Genomic DNA, 23,753 nt, shown 5'->3' on the forward strand with positions numbered 1-23,753 from the left:
TTCCTGCAACAATTTGCAAATCTGAAGGTGCGGCTCTTCCATTTCAGGAACAAATCCTAAACTTAGATTCTTTTCCTCCTTTATTCTTTGAGGGTAAAGGACGAGGTTAGTTTATTTGTTCCACTCCCTCGGCTGTAAGTATGTGTTCTCTAGATATTCGCCATGACTACAACCATCAGGTATCTGAGAGCACATCACTACAGTCCAGCCGAGAGGGGTGGTAACAATTACCTCACAGACAGAATGGCATCCAATTGGTTTATTCAGCCATTTGTGACATCACTGCAAAAACTGACCAATTGGATCCAGTGTGTGGTGACGTAATGGGTGATGCTTCCTTGCATGAACTGTTTCTGGGCATGCAGAGCAACTGCCAGTACAAAGACTAGGGGACACGTTACATTTTGGTTGTGTCACGGAAAGGTGACATTTAAAGAATCTAATAATAATAGTAGCAGTAGTACATTTAAAACAAATCAGAGAAAATGTTATATGCATTCAGAACTTAGGGGCCTTTATACTAAGCTGTGGTAATACCACAGCAAAAAATGGCTTACTGTGGGGTGAGCTGAGGCATCCCACGGTAATTTTGGGATGTGCATGTGGTAGCGCTGGGGACAGAGAATGGGCGTGTTCCGCTGTAATCAGTGAGTACATCTACATTGCTGTACGCTAACCGATTAGAGTGTGCTTAGTGGGTGAGCCCATACCACTTACATAATGGTGGTGGTAAAGGCTCATGCGCTAATGGGAAAATTAATGCGTGGCCATTAATAGGGAAATTTAAAAATCAGCCGTTTAACCCAGCAGTAAAAATGGCCTTAGAGCATGGGAAAGACCCATGTAAGGCTGCTCTAAAGCTACTTTTTACCACAGTTTGGTAAAAGAGCCCCATAATTAAGCTCTGTAACCAATGGCGTAGCCAAGGGTCGGCCCGGGTCGGCCCAGGCCCACTCACTTTGGGCTCAGGTCCACCCAGTAGCAGCACACCTATGAAGTGGCTGGCAGGGATCCCCAAGCCCTGCCAGCCAGAAACTCCCAACAATTGTCCCTCCTGCATACCTTGTAAATGGCAGATCTTCACTTGCAGTGAGCAGCGACTGATACATACTGTTCGCACCGGTCTCACAGCCTTTCCTTTGATATATTCCTACCTATGTGGAAACAGGAAGTTGCAACAGAGGGAAGGCTGTGGGGCCAACATGAGCAGTGTGTATTAGTTGCTGCTCACTGCTGGTGAAAATCTGCTACTTAAAAGGTAGCAGGGGAGGGAGGGATGTTTGAGAGACCATATGGCATGCAGGCGAGGGAGGGAGAGACCAAATCACTTGTAGGACAGGGCGGAGTTCTGCCCATCCATGTTGGGCCCAGGCCCACCCAAAATTGGGTTTCTGGCTACGCCCCTGCAATAATGAACCTCATTCATAGATCAGGGTATATTGGATATACTCACAATCTCTTAGATTTGCTGCTATTGCTTGTTTCAACATTTCCTTCTAGAGTTCATAAGGTGTAATATATACAAGTAACATACTGAGGAGCACTTAGATGTTCTTTTTAATCAGGCCAGTGACTCCCAATACAATTGTTACAATCTTTGTATTTTTTGCCATATGTTCTTGGTCTCTCATTGTGTTTGTTGGTATTTGAGGATCTTCTCTTTCACCACACATAATACTGAACTGTCCTTGGAACCAATACTTCCTATATAATAATTCTCACCTCCAACATTCTATTGGTCTTGCTGCCTGGGTTTGTGACTTCTTCGGAGTTGGTCTGCTAGGCTCCGTAACACAGGCTGACGTCACTGAACCCATTATGACGTCCACCCGGGAAAAAAGGCGGCCATTGGTCACATCCCACAACTCTTCTAAGTCTTCCAGCTCTCTGCCGGCCGTGGCCCGGTCCCGCCCCCCCCCCCCCCCCCCGACGTGTTCCTGCTTCCGGTTTGGGCGGATCCTGGCAGCCGCCCGGCCAGGAAGGTTTCGAGTCCCGAGGGAGGCGGCTGTTAAGCGCTTTCATTGCCGGTCACCACTGGAGATGCAGGTGTGTTAGAATTAGAAGGGCGGCGGAGAGGGAAGGAAGAAAGAAGGTGAGATGCTGGGCCTGTGAGGTGGCAGTGAGAGGGAGACACTAGACCCCCTGGTCAGGGAGAGATGCCGAGCCTGCAGGCGAGCCGGGGAAGAGAGATACTGCGCTACCCCCTAAATCTGAGAGGGAGCACGCCCTTTTTCTGCTAGCTATGATTCTGCACGTAGGAGCCAGCTCTGTGGGTGTTTGGGCACCCCCAATATTGAACAAACTTTTTGCGAGGTAGTTTCTGTTAAATGTAGCATGTGGTTCTCAGTGTTTATGTTTGGGAAAATTGCTACTTTGTGAAAGGCAGGTATCTTTAAGAACAACACGTTTTAATGGACATGTGTAAGACCCTATTGCAAATGCCTCCGAGTGTAGTACAATTAAGTTGATTTACTTTTAGGAGTTTGGCTCTGTTCTACCAGTTGTTTCACATTACTACTATACAGAATTTAGTGGGTCAGTTGCCCGTAGCGCAGCGGGAAGAACACTCGGAGGGAGGGAAGGAAGGAGGGAGCCTGAAACTTGGAGGGAGGGAGCCTGAAACTCGGAGGGAGGGAAGGACCCTAAAACTTGAAGGGAGGGAGGGGACGACCCTGGAACTCAGAGGAAGGGAGGGAGGGAGGAGATGACCCTGGAACTCGGAGGGAGGGCGGGAGGGAGGGGGGACATGATCCTGGAACTTGGAGGGAGGGGGAGGAAGGGAGGGAGAGGGGGGGAGGGGGAGGAAGGGAGGGAGCCCCTGGCACACACTCTTTCTCACACACACACACACTCTCTCTCTCACGCACACACACACTCGCACCCAGTCTCACTCTCTCTCTGTCACACACACACACACACTCGCACATTCACTCTCTCTCTCTCTCATAGTCACTCTCACACACACTCTCACAAACATACACACTCCTAGGAAAACCTTGCTAGCGCCCGTTTAATTTGTGTCAGAAACGGGCCTCTTTTACTAGTCTGTTAATAATATTGGGGTTGCCACTTAAACCATGCTGAGCAGACCAGCCAATGAAATTCATTGGCATTTAACTGTGCAGTGCCACTGAATATCAGCTCTGACCGCCACAGCACTGTCCAGGTAGTGCTGGGGTGGTCTGAGTTGACATTTAACTGGTTAGCGGTGATACTCAGACCACTAACCAGTTAAATAAGTGCAAGTCTGATCAAGATAGTCAGTGCAAGTGCCTGGACATGAACTGGCATTGAATACTTGGTCTTAAAAAAGACTGACCACTACAGGCTGAAAATCAGGCCCATCATTCCTATGATTTTCTCCTTTTCCACAATATCTGTTTTTCTTGCTTCAAGCTTTTATTGGTGGAAAAGGGCTAGATGATGGCAACTTCTTCATTCTCCACAGTATTATTGGGATCATGATCCCAGTGTTTTTCTGGGGCAACAATGCTATAGTGTTTACACAGTTTCCATTAGATGAAACATGCTACTTTATTGTACCCTTCTGTATACAGGATTTTCTGACAGCAACATGTCACACTCAGTAATGAGATGTGTAACTAATTTTAGTTCTGTGCTACAGACTGCAACTGTATGTTTTGCCATTTGTTCTATATTAGCTATATGAATCATTGTCCATAGTCCACTATGGTGTGCTGCAATTATAAATATCTCATCTTTAGCTTTAAGTTCATCTTTCATAACCATTCCTACGTCAGCTTTTGATTTCTGAAGTAGTTCTCTATTGTGTATGTGGTCTACCTTGTTTACTGGTCTGATTCTTTAAAAAGTTTTTGGAGTGGAGGAGTGGCCTAGTGGTTAGGGTGGTGGACTTTGGTCCTGAGGAACTGAGTTTGATTCCCGGCACAGGCAGCTCCTTGTGACTCTGGGCAAGTCACTTAACCCTCCATTGCCTGCCATGAGTGGGAAAAAGTGCTGGGTACAAATGTAACAAAAATAAAAAAAAATTTCAAATTCTGTTGATTCTTTTCCTTCATGTGCTGGTGGGGTCTCACTCATTCCTTCTGATCAGCTAAACGTAAGTCCAAGTTTAAGGAAGGAGACCAATTATGGTTCTTTGCTTTTGTATTTCAGCACATCTTGAGTATTTGGGGCTGTATATGTGTAATATTTTCCATAAGACCTGGTCCTGGAGGCATCCCAGCCAGTCATGTTTCAGGATATCCACAATGAATATCCATGAGAGATATTCGCATGCATTGCTATATGCAAATCCTTCTCATGAATTGTGGAAATCCTGAAAACCTGACTGGATGGGGTGCCTCCAGGCCAGGTTTGGGAACCACTGACAAATACTATTTTTACTTCTTGGGATGTACAGTCTCAGCATGCACTGGTTCTTACAGATTACCTGGTGGGCATGAAGGAGTTATCATAGTGTTGCATCAAATTTTTTCAGGTCCTTAATGAGGCCAGTCTATGATTCCAAAGCTGTATGAGTATACAGAAATTGCAAACTAATTCATAGCTTGTATCTTATTCTACTGTATATTGGCTTAAACATAAATCATTTTTTTCAGTATCACGTGGAGGGGCATTTTTGATAAAATGTCCAAGTCCAGCTTAGGATGTTTTGCAAAAAAGTCCAAAATCTGAATAGGAAAGAAGGTCATTTTCAAAAACGTTTGTTCCATTTTCCAAAAAAAAAAAAAAAAAAAAAAACACCGTCCAAGTGCAAAACACACAAAATCAAGCCATTAGGATGTAAGAGGAGCCAGCATTTTTAGTAATCTGGTCCCCCTGACATCCCAGGGAAGCAATAGGACACCCTAAGGGGGGCACTGCAGTGGACTTCATAAAATGCTCCCAGGTACACATCTCACCATTGCTCCCGTACCGTGTCTGTAGAGCCCCCCAAAACCAGTGCTTTTTTTGTGCCGGTACGCAACAGTACGGCATACCGGCACCTTTTTCTCCCCACCCCTACTTACTTTGACCGGCTCTGTAGTGTCAGCGTCGGACTGAGCGAGCAGCAGCAGCGCGAACAGTGCAGGTAGCGAATCAGCGAGTGAGAGAGGCTGGCAGCGTCGGAGCTTCTCTCTGCGAGTCCCACCTGTGTGGAAACAGGAAGTTGTAACAACGTAGGTGGGACTCGCAGAGGGAAGCTCTGATGCTGCCAGCCTCTCTCACTCGCTGATTCGCTACCTGCACCGTTCGCACTGCTGCTCACTCAGTCTGACACTGACAGCCTGTGGAGAATGAGGACGGGCTGGGAGAAGGATGGGCTGTGGGAAGAATCACTGGACATGGGAGACGGGAGAGCAGGGGAGAGAGGAGAATCGCTGGACATCATGGGAGGGGAGAGCAGGGAAGAAAGAATTGCTGGACATCGATGGGAGGGCAGGGGAGAGACAATTGCTGGACATCGATGGGAGGGGAGGAGAGGGCAGGGAAGGGAAGAGAGAATCTGGGCATCTGGGATGGGAGGGGAGAGCAGGGGAGAGAGGATAATCACTGGACATGGATGGCAGGGGAGGACAGGGGGCAGAGAAGAATCGCTGGACATGGATGGGAGAGGAGGGCAGGGGAAGGAGGAGACATACTGGATATGGATGGAAGGAGAGGGTAGGGGAAAGAGGATAATCACTGGACATGGATGGCAAGGGAGGACAGGGGGCAGAGAATTGCTGGACATGGATGGCAGGAGAGGACAGGGGGCAGAGAAGAATCACTGGACATGGATGGGAGGAAAGGGCAGGGGAAGGAAGAGACATACTGGACATGGATGGAAGGAGAGGTCAGGGAAGAGAGATTTGCTGGGCATGGATGGAAGGGGAGGGCAGGGGAAAGAGGAGAATTATTAGACATGGATGAGAGGAGAGGGAAGGGAAGGGGAGAGAGGAGAATTGCTGGACATGGATGACAGGGGAGAGAGGAGAATCGCTGGACATGGGAGGGGAGGGCAGGGGAGAGAGGAGACATGCTGGAAATGGATGGAGGGGAGAAAAGAGAGGAAGGAGATGCACATGGATGGGAGGGCAGGGAAGAGGAGAAATGCTGGAAATGGATGGAGAGGAGAGCAGGAGATAGAGGAGAATTGCTGGACATGGATGGATGGTGGGGTTGGCGGGGAAAGAGGAGAAATGCTGGGATGGAGGAGAGGGGAGAGAGAATTATTGCTTTATATGGATACAGGGGAGGGAAGAGAGAGGAGAAATGCTGGACATGGATGGAGGGGAGGAGAGAGGAGAAGTGCTGGACGTGGATGGAGGGGACGAAAGAAAAAAGAAGATGCACATGGATGGAGATGAGGGAAAGGAAAGAGAGGAGAAAAACTGCACATGGATGGAAAAAATAGGCAAAAGCTGGATGCACGTTGTACCTCCTCCAGTCAATTCCACCGAGGAGGACTCAGCTTTTACGTATGGCAGACCCCGCAGAAGGGGTTGTCTGGTTTACCCCATGACTATCAGGACTTCCAGGATGTGTTCAGCGCCCGGGCAGTGGATACATTACCCCCGCACCGGTCGTTTGACTGTGCTATTGATCTCCTGCCAGGTACGGAGCCACCGCGGGGGCTTCTGTATACATTATCTCGGGAGGAGTCCCGTGTTATGAGAGAGTACATTCGGGAAAATCTCATCAAGGGGTTTATCCGGCCCTCTACTTCTCCTGCAGGGGCCAGGTTCTTCTTTGTGTCCAAGAAGGATGGGTCCCTTTGCCCCTGCATAGACTATCGGGGCCTGAACAAGATCACCGTTAAAAAACGGTATCCGCTTCCACTCATTCCGGAGTTGTTTGACCGCCTTCAAGGAGCCCAGATTTTCACCAAACTGGATTTGCGCAGGGCCTACAATCTGGTGCGGATCCATGAGGGGGATGAGTGGAAGACGGCTTTTAACACTCATGAGGGGCATTTTGAATACCGGGTCATGCCGTTTGGACTCTGCAATGCCCCTGTGGTGTTCCAGAACTTCGTGAACTTCATTTTTCAGGATCTATTTTACATGTCTGTCATAGTGTATTTGGATGACATCCTGATTTTCTCTGCCTCACTGCCCCAACATGTGTCCGATGTCCGCATTGTGCTTCAGCGACTCCGGGAGCATCACTTATATGCTAAATTGAAAAAGTGTGCTTTCCACCAGCAGAGTCTTCCGTTCCTGGGATATGTGGTATCCTCCACCGGCTTGCAGATGGATCCCGGGAAGTTGACCGCGATCCAGGACTGGCCGGTACCCCAGGGTCTGCGGGCCTTGCAGAGGTTCCTGGGGTTCGCCAATTACTACCGGCAGTTTATCCAGGATTATTCCCTTATCACGACTCCCTTTGCGGCTCTCACTAGGAAGGGAGCGGATGTCAAGAACTGGCCGCTGGAGGTGGTGGCTGCTTTTTCTACTCTGAAGAAGACGTTCCTTTCAGCACCAGTCCTCCGCAGTCCGGATCCTACTCAGCTCTTCCTAGTAGAAGTTGATGCTTCAGCCTTGGGGGTAGGGGCCGTGCTCTCCCAGACGTCTGCTGCCGGTAAGAAGCATCCCTGTTTCTTCTTCTCCCGCAAGTTTACCCCCGCGGAGCGAAATTATACAGTGGGGGATCGGAAGCTGCTGGCACTCAAGTTGGCTTTCGAAGAATGGCGCTACTTGTTAGAGGGGGCCGCACATCCTGTCACAGTAATCACTGACCACAAGAACTTATTGTATCTTCAGAATGCTACCAGACTAAACCCTCGCCAGGCCCGGTGCGAGACAGGGCATCAGCCTGGACGTTCTTCTCTACCGGCCTGAATATCAGATGGAAGTCGAACCTCACGAAAATCAGTCTCGCAGCTTTGAGACTCCCGGGGAACAGGAGGAGCCTTACCCCATGTTAAATCCGGCCTACATTCCTTCCATACCCGGGGCCAGTGCCGGGTGCCGGAGAGCAGTGCCCGTGGGGCTCCGCAGGAAGGTGTTGCATTGGGGGGCATGCTTCCGGATTTGCGGGACACTTTGGGTTCCATAAGACCCTCCATCTGATCGCCCGGTCGTACTGGTGGCCTCGGATGGCGCAGGATGTGTTACAGTATGTGTCTACCTGTCCGGTGTGCGCCCGGACGAAGAGTTCGCATCAGAAGCCATGGGGTTTGATGCAGCCCACGCCAGTACCGCAGCAGCCCTGGGAGGACCTGGCCATGGATTTCATCACTGATCTACCGGTCTCCCAGGGCAACACCGTCATTTGGGTGGTAATTGATCGATTCTCCAGAATGGCTCACTTCGTTCCCATGAAGTCCTTGCCCACAGCAGCCAGCCTCACCTTCAATTTCATCACCCATATCTTCAGGCTCCATGGACTACCTAAAAGGATAATAAGTGACCGGGGTTCCCAATTCACCTCTCGGTTTTGGAGGGCCTTGTGTTCGGCTTTTGGGGTAACCACCCTTTTCTCATCAGCATACCACCCGCAAACTAATGGTATGGTGGAGCGGATCAACCAGACGGTGAAGGCATTCCTCCGGGCCTACTCTAATCAGCGTCAGGATGACTGGTCCATGTTGCTACCCTGGGTGGAATTCGCCTATAACAACAGTCTGCACTCTGCCTCCCACACTACACCTTTCCATCTCATCTTTGGGCGTCATCCACGACTACCTCCGCCAATTTCTCCTGCTGAGGTTTCACCTCTGGTACAGCCCACGGTTCGTACGCTTCAGGAGGCTTGGGACAAGGTCCAGGCACAGCTGCGTTGGGCGGCCGTCAAGGCCACGGAGACATACGACCGCAGAAGACAGGCTGCTCCCACGTTCCAGCCAGGAGAGAAGGCTGCGGCTCCCATCTCTCAAGTTTGCCCCTCGGTTCATCAGTCCTTTTGCGGTATGCTCCAGGATCGGAGGGGTGACGTACCGGTTGCATCTGCCCGGGCAGCTGAGGGTGCATAATGCCTTCCACGTGTCTCTCTTAAAACCTTTCCGCAGGTCCAAGTGGCATCCGGAATCCAAGAAGGTGGTAGTGCCAGAGAGTGATCCCAATCCTGAGTACGAGATAGACCGAATCCTTGACTCTAAGCTGCGAGGAGGAAGGTTGTTTTACCTACTGTCCTGGAAACATTTCAGACCAGAAGATAACTCCTGGGAACCAGCAACCAACGTCCATGCTCCTGATCTGGTTCGTGAATATCACTCTCTTCATCCTAATCGTCCCGGTCCGAGGAGAAGAGGGAGACTTTCGGGGGGGGGGGGGGGGGGATACTGTTACGTTCCTCACCTGGTTCCAGGCCTTTGCGGCCGGTTCGCTGGCGAGGCGCGGTCCGGCAGAGTTAGTCGGCTATCTTGGTGGTGTTTCTCCAGGATAGGTCGGCCATCTTGGGATGGGCATCTTAGCTTGTGGCAGCCATCTTGGGGTTGGCCGGCTGCAGGAAGGAAGCCCATATTTGGGCGTTGGATTTCTCTGCTGATGGGGGCAGCCATCTTGGTTCAGCTGCACATGTTTAGGATTGATTCCTGCTCTATTTAAAGCCCTGCCTCCAGTCCTTTGTTGCTTCGGCCTCAATTGTTCTGAGGAGTTGCTGTCAGAGTGCTGTTCGCCGACTAACTTCTGTTCCTGTTTTCCTGTGTACCGGACCCTGGCTAGTTTTCTCGGATTACGCTTGTTTGCTGCCTGCCTTGACTCTGGACTGATTTTGACTATTCTTTGCCTGTTGGAGTACTAGTTCTGGACTGTGTCTGTTTCCTGCCAGCCTGGTCAGCGGCTGTGCAACCCCGCCGGTTCCAGAAGTCCTGGTGGCCACCTGCAGCTGGGAGCTCAACTACCGGTGAACGGTGGTCGCTTCCCAGGTGAAGCTAGGGGTTGTCTGGCTGCCTGACCGAGTACGGTATCACTCCATCTCTGCCGTGCTCATTCGGGGCACAAGGGCTCACTACTACCGCGTCATAACAGAAGATAGTTTTGGTGGGCACCCACAACTGCAGAGATAATTATGGAGGAATGGAGAAGAAATGTGTAGGATTAAAATACACTGTAGCCTTGCTAGTTCACTATCCTGCTTATTTTCGAAGGAGAAGGGCGGCCATCTTCCAACACAAATCGGGAGATGGCCAGCCTTCTCCTAAGGCCGGCCAAATCGCTATAATCAAAAGCTGATTTTGGCCAGCTTCAACTGCTTTCCGTCGCAGGGCTGGCCAAAGTTCAAGGGGGTGTGTCAGCAGTGTACCGAAGGCGGGACAGGGGCGTGGTTAAGAGATGGCCGGCCTCGGACGATAATGGAAAAAAGAAGGCTGGCTCGGATGACCATTTGGCCGGCTTTACATGGTCCCTTTTTGTTCACGACCAAGCCATGAAAAGGTGCCCGAACTGACGAGATGACCACCGGAAGGAATCGTGGATCACCTCCCCTTACTCCCCCAGTGGTCAAAAACCCCCTCCCACCCAAAAATAAAAAATAAAAAACATTTTTTTGCCAGCCTCTATGCCAGCCTCATATGTCATACCCAGCTCCATCACAGCAGTATGCAGGCCTCTGGAGCAGTTTTTAGTGGGTACTGCAGTGCACTTCAGGCAGGTGAACCCTGGCCCATCCCCCCTACCTGTTACACTTGTGGTGGTAAATGTGAGCCCTCCAAAACCCACCCGAAACCCACTGTACCCACATGTAGGTGCCTCCTGTTACCCTTTAAGAGCTATGGTAGTAGTGTACAGTTGTGGGAAGTGGGTTTTGGGGGGCTCAGCACACAAGGTAAGGGAGCTATGCAACTGGGAGCAATTTCTGAAGTCCACTGCAGTGCCCCCTAGGGTGCCCGGTTGGTGTCCTGGCATGTGAGGGGGACCAGTGCACTACAAATGCTGGCTCCTCCCACGACCAAATGGCTTTGATTTGGCCGGGTTTGAGATGGCCGCCATTAGTTTCTATTATTGGTGAAAACCAATGGTGGCCATCTCTAAGGGCAGCCCAAATGTTGAGATCTGGCTGGCCTCGACCATATTATTGAAACAAAAGATGGCCAGCCATCTTGTTTCGATAATATGGTCGGGTGCGCCACTTTACGGGGCCGTCATTAGAGATGGCCGCCCTTATAGATGGCCGGCCCCATTAGATTATGCCCCTCCACAATTATCATTCTTATTTTCTATTAGACTAATCCGCAATATGATGCCATATCTGAAAAATCTAAGCTATGTTTAGTAAGCTGGGAGCACAAAATATGCACATATTTCAACACGTGTGTTATTTGTATACTTATATTATAAAATGAAAAGGAGTGAAAATGAAAGACGATAAACTATAAAGATGAATAAAGTTATTTAAATCCCCCAGAAAAGTAGTGGAAGATTAGAGGGAGTAAGAGAGGATGAAAGTAAAAATGCAGGAAATAATGTGGGTTGTCAGTCCACTGTTCCCTTTAAGGTGAGCGGGTGACCTCCAACTGCATTGCTAAGAGTAGGAGGTGATGCTTTAATATTGTATTTTCGATCTCTAGGGATAGGCAAGGTTCCCTGGAGTCTGCAGAACTTGCCTGTCCCTTGTTATTGAAGATGTGATAGTGAAACAGCATCCCTCACTGACAGAACTGTAGATGGAGGACTCCCACTCATTTAGAGGAAACAGTAGTTGTCACACATTCCTCTGTTATCCATAATTAGTTTAGATCTGAACCCCCAAAATACAAAACTATAGCTCCGTTCTTGAAAGGCATTAGTAATAAAACTATGCAACCAAACATAGCAATCCCTTTACTGAAGTATGATAAGTTTTTGCACTTACTGTGCATTAGTTGCAAAAACAAGTAACTGGCAAGTGCAAAGCTTGTGTAGTAAATACAGAGCTAGCATGCAGTACTAATCCACAGGCTAGCTGTCATAGCAGGCCACCCCAGTCATGCCCACTCCTTCATTAAACAGGTAGCATGTGATATGTACTGTGTTTGTAAAACGCATATTAGCTGCTTAACACAGCTTAGTAAAAGGGCCTCATAGAATCCTTGTCTTAAAAATGATGTAGATGAAGGCATTTGCTGTGTTGCAGTTCAGCTTGAGCCTAGTGAAACAATGGTTCTATTGTTCATTCTAGATTTTATTGCTTCTCATTATACTACAGACACCCATAGCATCAGATGTAGTAAAATATGTAAATAAGATATATAGATTCACAAAAGGGTAAATTAAAGAAAGGTCGCCTAGAGTTAGGCACCAAACATTTGGATGCCAAGTGTCAATTCTATAACAGCTATTTATTTATTTATTTGTTACATTTGTATCCCACATTTTCCCACCTATTTGCAGGTTCAATGTGGCTTACATAATACCGTAGAGGCAATCACCATTTCCAGTAGTGAAACAAATACAGAGAGTTGTAGAAGACGAATAAAGTTCATGTGTTATAGACACATTGGGGAATCGTAGAGGGGAAGAGTTGCGTAGAGTCTATTACGAGCTTTGGTTTCGTTGTGTTGCGAGGTTTAGGCACTTAGGTTGGGTCAGATGGGTATGCCTTTTTGAACAGGTTGGTTTTTAGTGCTTTCTGGAAGTTCAGGTGGTCGTACATGGTTTTCACGGCTTTTGGTAATGCGTTCCACATTTGTGTGCTTATGTAGGAGAAGCTGGATGCGTAGGTTGATTTGTATTTGAGTCCTTTGCAGCTTGGGTAGTGGAGGTTTAGGTATGTTCGTGTTGATCTGATTGTGTTTCTTATTGGTAGGTCCTTGCAGAACTTCCATTATAGAATACTAGAGTATTAGGTCCACAATAATACACCTAACTTTAGGCATGAGCACAAATGCCAGCTCAAAGGCTGGTGTAAGTGCTTGCACCTAACTGTAGGCAGTTAGGCATGTAATTGTATATATTCTATAACATGCGTGCACAAGTCTGGACACACACCTGACCCACCCATGCTCCTCCCCAGGCACCTAGCTCTCTGGTTCATGCCCCTCTTGCAGTTGCATGCTATGGATTTTTTGCACACATTTTATAGAATACTAAGGTCAGTTGCATGCATACCTGCTTATTGATGCCAATCAATGCCAATCAACACTACTTAGTGTCAAGTTTTGCTAGTTAACCACAATTATCAGCTAATTATTATATTAAGTTACATGCACAACTGACCCTATTCTATAACTTGTGCACTCAACTTTGCATGCAAGTGTAATGTTGAGTGCCCAACTTTACAGAATTAGGAGGAAACAGTAAGTAAATCACTGTAATTTTAAAGGGTTCAAAGTCAGCAGTAATTAGTTCATTTTTGACCTAATGGACCCCTTCACGTGAATGAACTTATCTGCTCAATTACTGCAATAAATTCAATACAAAACAATGTTATTTGATCTTATTATTGTTTCCTTCTAAAATGCACATGATTACTTTTTGGGTTGAAGACAATTCCAATACACTTACAAGAACTATAGAACTAAACCTACAAAAGTCTTCTTACCTTTCTTCCATGTCTATGCTTGTGAATCTTATGTTTCTTGTGATGACCATGGGTGTCACAACTAGGAGGATTCTGAGGCTGACAGATAGAACATCCTCCTTGTGATCCATGGTGCCCATGTCCATGGTGTCCACTAGTATTTGAGCAGCCAGAGCAACCAGTTTGGTAACCACCAGTTGGAGGTGGATGACCACAATGTGGATACTGCTGCAAGCCTGAGCCTGGTGGGCATACTACAGGAGGAGGAGGAGGAGGAGGACATACTTGTATGTTTTGTTGAGGTGGTTCATAAGTTGTTGTTTCTATAAAAAAAAAAATCATTCAGAATTTATAATATATTCCTTCTATCCCTTCCACCTCATCCCTGCTTATAAAATGTTTTGCAGAGGCATCCGGAACAGCAACTCTTTCTGGGAAAATAAAGAGATGAAAATAGGTTAATCTTCCTCGATTAAACATGTATGAAACCATGGCCCCAGTGCATCCAAGGAAAGAGGAATCACAGCACCAGAATGTTATGACATAGCACCCCAACATTCCTGCACACTCATCTGAATGAAGAATAGAACAAAGTGAACACAGTTCTGTTTTTCCTAAGGCTATCTAAGAGATCCTCCAATAAATAAAAACTTCCAGTATTTATAGTTTTGTCCTAACACTTCAGTATCAGTGCTGCATATTTGATTTAAAAAAAACAGTATTTCCTCCTCTTGATGATGTTTGTAGCCTATGTGAAGAATCTACAGTAAGCCATTACACAATAGGGAAGAGTAGCCTTGTGATTAGAGCACCAGTCTTGACATCCAGCGGTGCCCGGCTTAAATCCCACTGCTGCTCCTTGTGATCTTGGGCAAGTCACTTAACCCTTCATTGCCTCAGGTACAAAATTATATTGTGACCTCCAGGGATAGGGAAATACCCAGTGTACTTGAATGTAGGTCACCTTGAGCTACTACTGAAAAAGGTATCAGCAAAATCCAAATTAAATAAATAAATAAATAAATAAATAGTAACAAATAGTGACTAAATATAGATCTGGTGTTGCATGTGTACCAGGTCCTAGAAGGAGCTACAGATACCAATCCCAACCTAGTCCTGCTATAGGGATGGTTGTGCTAATTGGAAGGAAAAAGCAAGATAAAATTGTGGTTTTCTTCATGGCTATATAGACCCAGAAGAAGTCACTTCTAACTACACTTAAAAGCCAAGAAACAGAACACTGCAACTCCAGAACATGTATCTTCTGGGTTCCCCACCACAGTTCCTACTACAGGGACTGTTCATTGGTACATTCCAAGCATCAAATGTACCCCTTTGGGTAAGTATGCAATGAAACGATCTAAGAGAGGAAGAGACCCTTAGTGAGAAAAATAGGAATCTGAGGAGAAAGTCTCAGGGAGGAGGCGAGAGCTATTGGCAAAAGTGGCATTGTGAAACTCAAAGGTGAAGGGGAGGAATACATGGAAGCAGATAAGGACAAGTTGGAATTGCTTAACAAATATTTCTGTTCTGTCTTCACACATGAATTGCTGGGTGTAGGACCACAAAAAACAAACACAAATAGGAATGGAAACGTGGTAGACCCGGAACAATTTCAGAGGACTGTGTTTGTGAGGAGCTAGCAAAACTAAAGTTGGACAAAAAAATGGGGCCATGGCACTGAAGGAACTTAAAGAAGTTCTGCTGGCTCCACTAGCTGATCTTTTCAATGCTTCTCTAGAATTGGGAGTGGTTCCAGAGGACTGGAGAATTGGAAAGGAGAAGGAGGAGGTTGGGAACTACAGGCCAGTAAGTCTGACCACTGGGATAAGTAAATTAATGGAAATGTTTTTAAAACAGAGAATAGTGAGGTTTCTGGATTCCAATGGATTAGAGGAACTGAGACCACATGATTTTACTAAAGGTTGGTCTTCCCAGACAAATCTGATTAATTTCTTTCACTGGGTGACCACAAAGTTGGATCAAGGGAGAGTGCTAGATGGGATGTATTTAGATTTTAGCAAAGCCTTTGACAGAGTTCCTCATTGATGACTAATAAATAAACTGAGTGTCCTTGGTATGGGGTTAGGAACTGGTTGAGTGGAAGGCAACAGAGGGTTGTGGTGAATGGAGCTCACTCTGTGGAAAGAGATGTTACCAGTGGTTCAGTTCTTGGGCCAATTCTTTTTAACATTTTTGTAAGTGATATACCTGAAGAACTGCCTGGTAACGTTTGTCTCTTTGTGGATGATACCAAAATTTGCAATATGTAGACACCTTTGATGATATGGATAACATGAGGAGGGATCTAGCAAAGTTTGAAAATGGTCCAGAATTTGTAAGTTAAGATTTAATGCTAAAAAATGCAGGGTCATAAATTTGGGCTGCAAAATCCCAAGGGAGTGATACAGTTTAGGGGATGAAGAACTTTTGTGCATGAATGAGGAGTGGGACTTTGGTGTGATCATATGTGATGATCTTAAGGTGGCCAAACAGGTAGAATAAACAATGGCAAAAGCTAAAAGGATGCTTGGGTGCAAAGAGAGAGGAATGGCCAGCAGGAAAAAGGAAGTGATAATGCCTCTGTATATGACTCTGGTGAGACCTCATTTAGAATACTGTGTACAATTCTGGAGACCACACCTTCAAAAAGATATAAACAGGATGGAGTAATTGCAGAGGTCAGCTACTAAAATGGTCAATGGTCTTTGTCAAAGCAAATGGGGACAGACTTAAAGATCTCAATATGTATACTTTGGAAGAAAGGCAGGAAAGGGGAGACATGACAGACACATTTAAATACTTCTATGGCATAAATGCACAGTAGGTGAGTCTCTTTCAATTGGAAGGAAGCTCTAGAATGAATTGGCATAGGATGGAGGTGAAAGGGTACAGACTCAGGAGTAACCTGAGGAAATACTACTTCATGAAAAGGGTGGTGAATTCATGGAATGGTCTCCTGGTGGAGGTGGTGGAGATGAAAACTGAATCTGAATTCAAGAAAGTTTGGGACTGGTACATAGGATCTCTAAGGGAGAGGAAGAGATAGTAGATAACATGGTTGGGCAGACAAATACAGCAAGCTGGGCAAACTCAGTTTCCCTTTCAGTTTCATTACCCACCTTCACTGATATATTATAACATTTATGAATAGCAATCTGATCAGAAGTAATTTTCAAGACCTCCTTATAAAAAGTAGCAAATAAAACCTGAGGAGTAATCAAAGGTATAATAGAAAAGCTTAGGAAGCACAGGTTCCAAACTATACGCCTATCCTATGCCTCCAAAGCACCAAACTTGGAGACTAATGTTGTGTGAACAAATTACAATTCTTGAAGCTTCCCAATGAAGTAATTAGTAAAATGACATAACTGTCCTACAGTCCCCTGCATTTCTTCCCTATGCTAAGCCATTAAGAAAACATAATTCTCAGTCATTGAAGTGGATGAACTTTACTCAACCAGAGTGGACTTCAAAGGCATCATCACCAAACTTGGTACTGGGACTGATGAGTCACCTACATTTAATTATGAATCCTGCCTAGGTGATCCAGATGTTGACAAAACAACCTCACCAGGAAGGATACATTTGTAGGAGAGTAAGTTAATGGCAGACAAAGTTGAAGGGGAACCTGCCCCTGAACATAAAGATACCTCATGTTAAGACCCAGAAATTGATTTCTAAGTCTGGACAACTGCAGAAATCACATGTTTATCCATGGGCCCTATCAACACTGGAGTGGAAACAGTTTAGAGCTCGGGTCGTACCTTTGTGCTTATCTATTGAGAGATCAAAAGTATACAAATGTATTTATTTAGAATTTACTATACCACTTTATCTGACCCAGCAGAGGTAAGAGACTTACAGATTAAAACAGAAAAGGGGAAAGAACTCCAATTTTAAATAGGAAAGGAATTTCATTCAGACCAAATAGAAGAATAAAACTTAAAACAAAACAATTAAGCAGATGCACCACACAGGCATTCCGTGCCACAATCTAAGGAGAATAAGCTTGTTGAAAAAGCTGTTTTCTGAGCAATCTTAAAATGCTTTTTGCGATCCAGAACGTCTTGCATTTCAGATTTTGTAATTTATGGTATTCAATGTCCATGCACTAAAATTTACATTCGACAGACATCGAGGAAACTAGTAACGTGTTTGACGGAGCACAAGAGCAATATTAACATAAAGAAGGTATCGCCTCCCTCAGCGTACCATTGTGAGCAGCAACAACATAGATTTAAGTCCTTACGCTGTGTTGTCTTACAACAATTACCACCTAATGAATGAGGAGGTGACAGGAGACGTGCACTTCTCCAATTAGAACAAAGATGGATTTTTTGTCTGCAAACTGTGAACCCGAAGGGGTTAAATTTGAACGTGGAATAATGTCATTTTTATTAAGGTTTATTATCTGCTTCTGTTGATTGGTTGAGAAGCTGGGTTGGCGTCTGATGTCAACATGTATTTAAATGGGCGCCATGTTTTGTTTTGTTCCTTACAGAAGGAAAGTGCCAGATAAGCCAGAGCAATGAAGTGAGGTTTGATGACCAACTGTCATCCTGTCCAGCAGAGGCATAGCCAGGTTTTGATGTCAGGGGGAGCAGACTTTTGTAAATTAGGCACTGGTCGGTGTCGGACAGGTGGCAGTGCCAGTATTGTTGCTCAGGTGAGGTGACTGTGGCTGGCAATGATTAACACAGGTTGCCTCTGCTGCATCCCTCCTACAAGAAAACTGGAAGTTACATCAGGAGGCAGGAGGTAGCAGAGGTCCCGGGACCAGCCAGAGCAGGCAGCCTGTCTTAACTGCAAGTAAAATTATTCAAATTGTGACCATCACCTCAGGAATACCCCTTCCACTGGTAGAAACTTTGTTTAAATCAGATGGGCTTTTGTTTGTGTGGTGACTCTACAGGATGTGGAGCCCATTAGTCCTGAGCATTTTAATTTTTGGAGACAAGGGCCTCCAAAGTCAGCCCTTGCCCCAGAGCCTACTTTCAAATAGAGCCAGACAGTTTATGAAATAACCAGGGCTTTTTTTGAGGGGGTACTTGGGGGTACTGAGTAATGGCACCTTTTTCATTGTCTGCTAAAATTGACCCATGGTCCCCAAGTTTTAATGAAAGAGCTCAGGCCCTACACACTAATTCTGCCTTGTCATAGATTCTGTGACTGGTTGCAGGGGGCCTGGCTATTGTGGGATGGGTTCCTCAGTGGTAACCCCAACCCTGAAGTGTGGCCTGGCATTTGAGTACCGGCACCTTTTGTGCTAGAAAAAACACACTGGAAATAACACAAAACCCTGCAAAAAGACACTAAAACCTAAACAGAAAACTTACCACACCATAGCAGTCCTAATCCATCTATGAAAAACTAGTACTATAAATATTACACTGGGCCCTAGAGTACCTGCTACTGGGAAACTGGAACAAGCTGGACTGTTACAGATTCTTACACAGACACCACACACTAGCAGAATCCTTCACCTCATCTGCACATGTAGAATATGGACAGACCCTCACCTGATACAAAATAGGGGACCACAAGAAACATGCAGACAAAAACTGAAATGGAGACCCCCCCCTCCCCTCAGGAAATCCAGACTATAAGCATGGCAATATTGATAAAATAGGAACTGAAATATATTGTCCCCTGTACTTTGCAAAATAAAAATAGAAAAAATGTACATTTTACAAAGCAGGCACATCTCAGTCCTTAAAGTATTACATTAAATGTATCTTCTACCTTTATTGTCTGCAAATTTTATTTTTCTAATTAGACTCCCTTTCTCTCACCCTCTAGTCTCCTTTTCACTTCTCATCTACCTATTGGCTTTTCCTACCTTCTTCTCATTCTCTTTCCAACATTCTCATTGCCCACCCCTCATCCTCTGTACACACCCTCTAAATCCTCATCTACCCTCCACTGCTTCCTATCCCCTCACCAGCTCCATCCCTATCCCTATCTCTCTTTCCTTCCCTTGACTTCAGACCATTATTCTGTCTCTTTCCTTCCCTTGCCTTCAGACCATTCTTCTGTCTCTTACCCTATACCCCATGTCCTATTGCCTCTCTTTCACCATCTTTTCTCCCCATTTCCACCCTCACTCAACCATGTCAGAGACTCATACCCCTCCCCAGTACCCTCATCCCTTTTCATTGCCTCTCATCCTCTCCAGTCTTCCAGGTCATTCATATTATGTCTCAACCTTTTCCCAAACTTCACCCCTTTTTTTTTGCCCCTCTTCTCTTATTTCTCTTTTCACACTCTCACCCATTCTCCCAACTCATTAACATATACCCATTAATAACTACCAATTGCCAAGTACTCACCATCTCCTCAAAATTCCCACTCTATCTTTTCTAGCTATAATTCCCTGCTCTGTTCCTCAACCCTCATTCCGTTGCCAAGTTCCAATCATCTGCTCTGTTTTCCTTCTCTCCCTGCCCCCTGGTCCCATCCATCTTCTGCTCTGTTCACTTTCTCCCCACCCCCTAGTTCCATTCATCTTCTTCTCTGTTCTGTCCCCCCTCCCCTCCCCGTCCCATCTTCAACTCTGTTTCCCTTCTCCCCCTCCCCAAGTGCCATTCATCTGCTACTCCGTACCTCCCCCCCCCCCCCGGCCAAGTGCCATTCAACTTCTGCTGTTTCAAGATCTTCTCTCCAGTTGACATTTTTTCTCACTCCATGTCCACCTCTGTGTCCCTATCTTTTCTATAAAGCATCTCCTCTCTGTGCCTCTGTCCCCCCTTCCCTGCATTCTGGTATTTCTCATCCTCCCTTCCCTTACTCACAGTCTGGCATCTTTTGCTCTTCTTTTCCCCAGGGTCTGGTATTTATCATCCTTTCTTCTTCCTCCTTCTCACTAGTCCTCCAGTGTTTTTATGGCTACTGGCAGCATCAGCAAGTAAAGCAAACTGCCTCTGGCTGGCCCCCCAAGCGTTTCCTCTGCTGTGTCCCGCCTCCTCTGACATGACTTCCTGTGTCAGCGTAGGTGGGACACAGCAGAAGGAAAGCATGCGAGGCCAACCAGAGGCAATTTGCTTTACTTGCCGATGCTGTCAGCAGGCATAGAAACACTGGAGGTCCGCCGAGGAGGAAAGGCCAAGAGAGATATAGGATTACGCAGGACAGGGAGAAGAGGGAGAAATGCTGGATCACGTGTTGTGCAATTCCCAGTGTGACCCCGTAGTGATGCCTAGGTCAGTGGTTCTCAACTTTTTTTCAGTCAGGACACACATGATGGATGATACTTGCATCCATTACACACTGAACACATAATGGTGACGCCCCAGCCTACATATCGGACCTAATAGAACTACCACCCAGAAATTCAAAATAATTCTCCCGCACATTCCTCAATCTTCATCCTCCCAAATGTAAAGGCTTGAAATACAAATCAATGTATGCATCAACCTTTTCCTATACAAGCACACAGCTCTGGAACTCACTGCCACGTAACCTGAAATCGGCCAACTCTACCTTCTTTAAGATACCCAGGAATGTTCTTTAATGTCTTCTGCCTTCACACTATCATACACCTAATGTCTATGGCTTTAACACTATCATGTATTTTACCATCATGTAACCAAAACTTCTGCTAAAACAAATGTATACTCTTTTCTATTTCCAATATTATGTATTTCACCATCATGTACCCAAAACTTGCTGTAAAACCAAATGCACATTCTTTTCTATTTCCAGTATCCACGATGAAATTGTAAGCCACATTGAGCCTGCAAAAAGGTGGGATAATGTGGGATTCAAATGTAATAATAATAATAATAATAATAATAATCCTCATGGACCTTGGTCTGATACAGTATATCAGTTCTTATATATTAAGTGTAAACATGCTCTGCGTCCACAAAAACCTTATCTCCCTCACAACAAAAGGTGCAGATCATAACTATTCTCACATCATCTGAATAATAATGAAATAAATCTCTCCACTACCAGGCACATTGTGAAATAACACAAAACCTGAAAAAAAAATCCTAAGTCAGGGTACTCCTAACTCCAGGGTACAAAGTATATCGTAGTGATAGGGTGGACCGGACTGGTGGAGGGGTAGCATTGTATATTAATGAGAGCCTTGACTCAGATAGATTACAAATTCAGCAGGACACAAATCACACCTTTGAATCATTGTGGGTTGAAATTCCATGTATAAAAGGGAAAAGGACGGTGATAGGAGTGTACTACCGTCCACCTCGCCAGGATGAGCAGGTAGACGCAGAAATGATAAAAGAAATCAGAGACGCAAACAAAATGGGCAATGTGATAATAATGGGTGACTTCAATTATCCAAATATAGACTGGGTAAATGTAACATCGGGACACGCTAGAGAGGTACAATTCCTTGATGAAATCAAGGACAGCTTTATGGAGCAGCTGGTGCAGGAGCCAATGAGAGAAGGAAAAATTCTAGACTTGGTCCTTAGTGGAGCGCATGATCTGGTGAGGGACGTTATGGTACTGGGGCCGCTTGATAACAGTGATCATAATATGATCAGTTTTGATATCAACCTTGAAGTAACTATACACAGGAAGTCAAATACATTAGCGTTTAAATTTAAAAAAGGAGACTATGATAAAATGAGAAGAACGGTGAAAAAAAAACTTAGGGGGCAACTGAGAGGGTAAAAACTGTACAACAGGCATGGACACTGTTCAAAAATACCATCCTGGAGGCCCAAGCCAAACATATTCCGCGAATTAGAAAAGAAAGACGGAAGTCCAAAAGATAGTGAGTAGTGAGTAGTGGAGTGCCTCAGGGATCGGTGCTGGGGCTGATTCTGTTCAATATATTTGTGAGTGACATTGCCGAAGGGTTAGAAGGTAAAGTTTGCCTATTTGCGGATGATACTAAGATTTGCAACAGAGTGGACACCCGGGAGGGAGTGGAAAGCATGAAAAGGGATCTGAGGAAGCTAGAAGAATGGTCTAAGGTTTGGCAATTAAAATTCAATGCCAAGAAATGCAAAGTGATGCATTTAGGGAGTAGAAACCCACGGGAGACTTATGTGTTAGGCGGGGAGAGTCTGATAGGTACTGAGGGGGAGAGGGATCTTGGGGTGATAGTATCCGAGGATCTGAAGGCGACGAAGCAGTGTGACAAGGCGGTGGCCGTAGCGAGAAGGTTGCTAGGCTGTATAGAGAGAGGTGTGATCAGCAGAAGAAAGGAAGTGTTGATGCCTCTGTACAAGTCGTTGGTGAGGCCCCACCTGGAGTATTGTGTTCAGTTTTGGAGGCCGTACCTTGCGAAGGATGTTAAAAAAATGGAAGCGGTGCAAAGAAAAGCGACGAGAATGGTATGGGATTTGCGTTCCAAGACATATGAGCAGAGACTTGCTGACCTGAACATGTATACCCTGGAGGAAAGGAGGAACAGGGGTGATATGATACAGACGTTCAAATACTTGAAAGGTATTAATCCGCAAAAAAATCTTTTCCGGAGATGGGAAGGCGGTAGAACGAGAGGACATGAAATGAGATTGAAGGGGGGCAGACTCAAAAAAGAGGTCAGGAAGTATTTTTTCACGGAGAGGGTGGTGGATGCTTGGAATGCCCTCCTGCGGGAGGTGGTGGAGATGAAAACGGTTACGGAATTCAAACATGCGTGGGATATGCATAAAGGAATCCTATACAGTAGGAATGGATCCTCAGAAGCTTAGCCAAAATTGGGTGGCGGCGCAGGTGGGGGAAGAGAGGTTGGTGGTTGGGAGGCGAGGATAGTGGAGGGCAGACTTATACGTACGGTCTGTGCCAGAGCCAGTGATGGGAGGCGGGACTGGTGGTTGGGAGGCAGGAAATATTGCTGGGCAGACTTGTACGGTCTGTGCCCTGAAAAAGGCAGGTACAAATCAAGGTAAGGTATACACATATGAGTTTATCTTGTTGGGCAGACTGGATGGACCATGCAGGTCTTTTTCTGCCGTCATCTACTATGTTACTATGTTATAGCCAGCGTGGTTGAAAAGTGAGGTGAAGAAAGCTATTAAGGCTAAAAGAAACACCTTCTGAAAATAACAAGAAGCAGCATAAGGAGTGTCAAAGCAAATGCAAAGCGCAGATAAGGCCAAGAGGGATTATGAAAAAAAGATAGCATTAGAGGCAAAAAAAACATAGAAAAAATTTTTTTTTAGGTATATTAAAAGCAGGAAGCCAGCAAAAGAATCGGTTGGGCCACTGGAGGACCGAGGGGTAAAAGGGGCGAGCAAGGAAGATAAAGACGTAGCAGAGAGATTGAATGAATTCTTCGGTCTTCACCAAGGAAGATTTGGGTGGGATACCAGTGTCGGAAATTGTATTTCAAGCGGACGAGTTGGAGAAACTTACTGACTTCACAGTAAACATGGAGGACG

At 45.8% G+C, this 23,753-nt stretch overlaps 1 protein-coding gene across 2 annotated transcripts in view; it reads right to left on the minus strand.

The window, feature by feature from the left end:
* Positions 1-23,753, minus strand: part of LOC115474906 (late cornified envelope protein 3D-like) — a 198,544-nt gene that overhangs the window by 14,869 nt on the left and 159,922 nt on the right. For both annotated transcript variants that reach the window (XM_030210606.1, XM_030210605.1), the window contains one exon: positions 13,408-13,709. In XM_030210606.1, coding sequence (XP_030066466.1) covers positions 13,408-13,709 — 302 coding nt within the window. The remainder of the gene's footprint in view (positions 1-13,407; positions 13,710-23,753) is intronic.

This window comes from Microcaecilia unicolor, chromosome 7, assembly GCF_901765095.1.
Source record: "Microcaecilia unicolor chromosome 7, aMicUni1.1, whole genome shotgun sequence".
In the NCBI taxonomy this organism is placed as follows: Eukaryota; Metazoa; Chordata; class Amphibia; order Gymnophiona; family Siphonopidae; genus Microcaecilia; species Microcaecilia unicolor.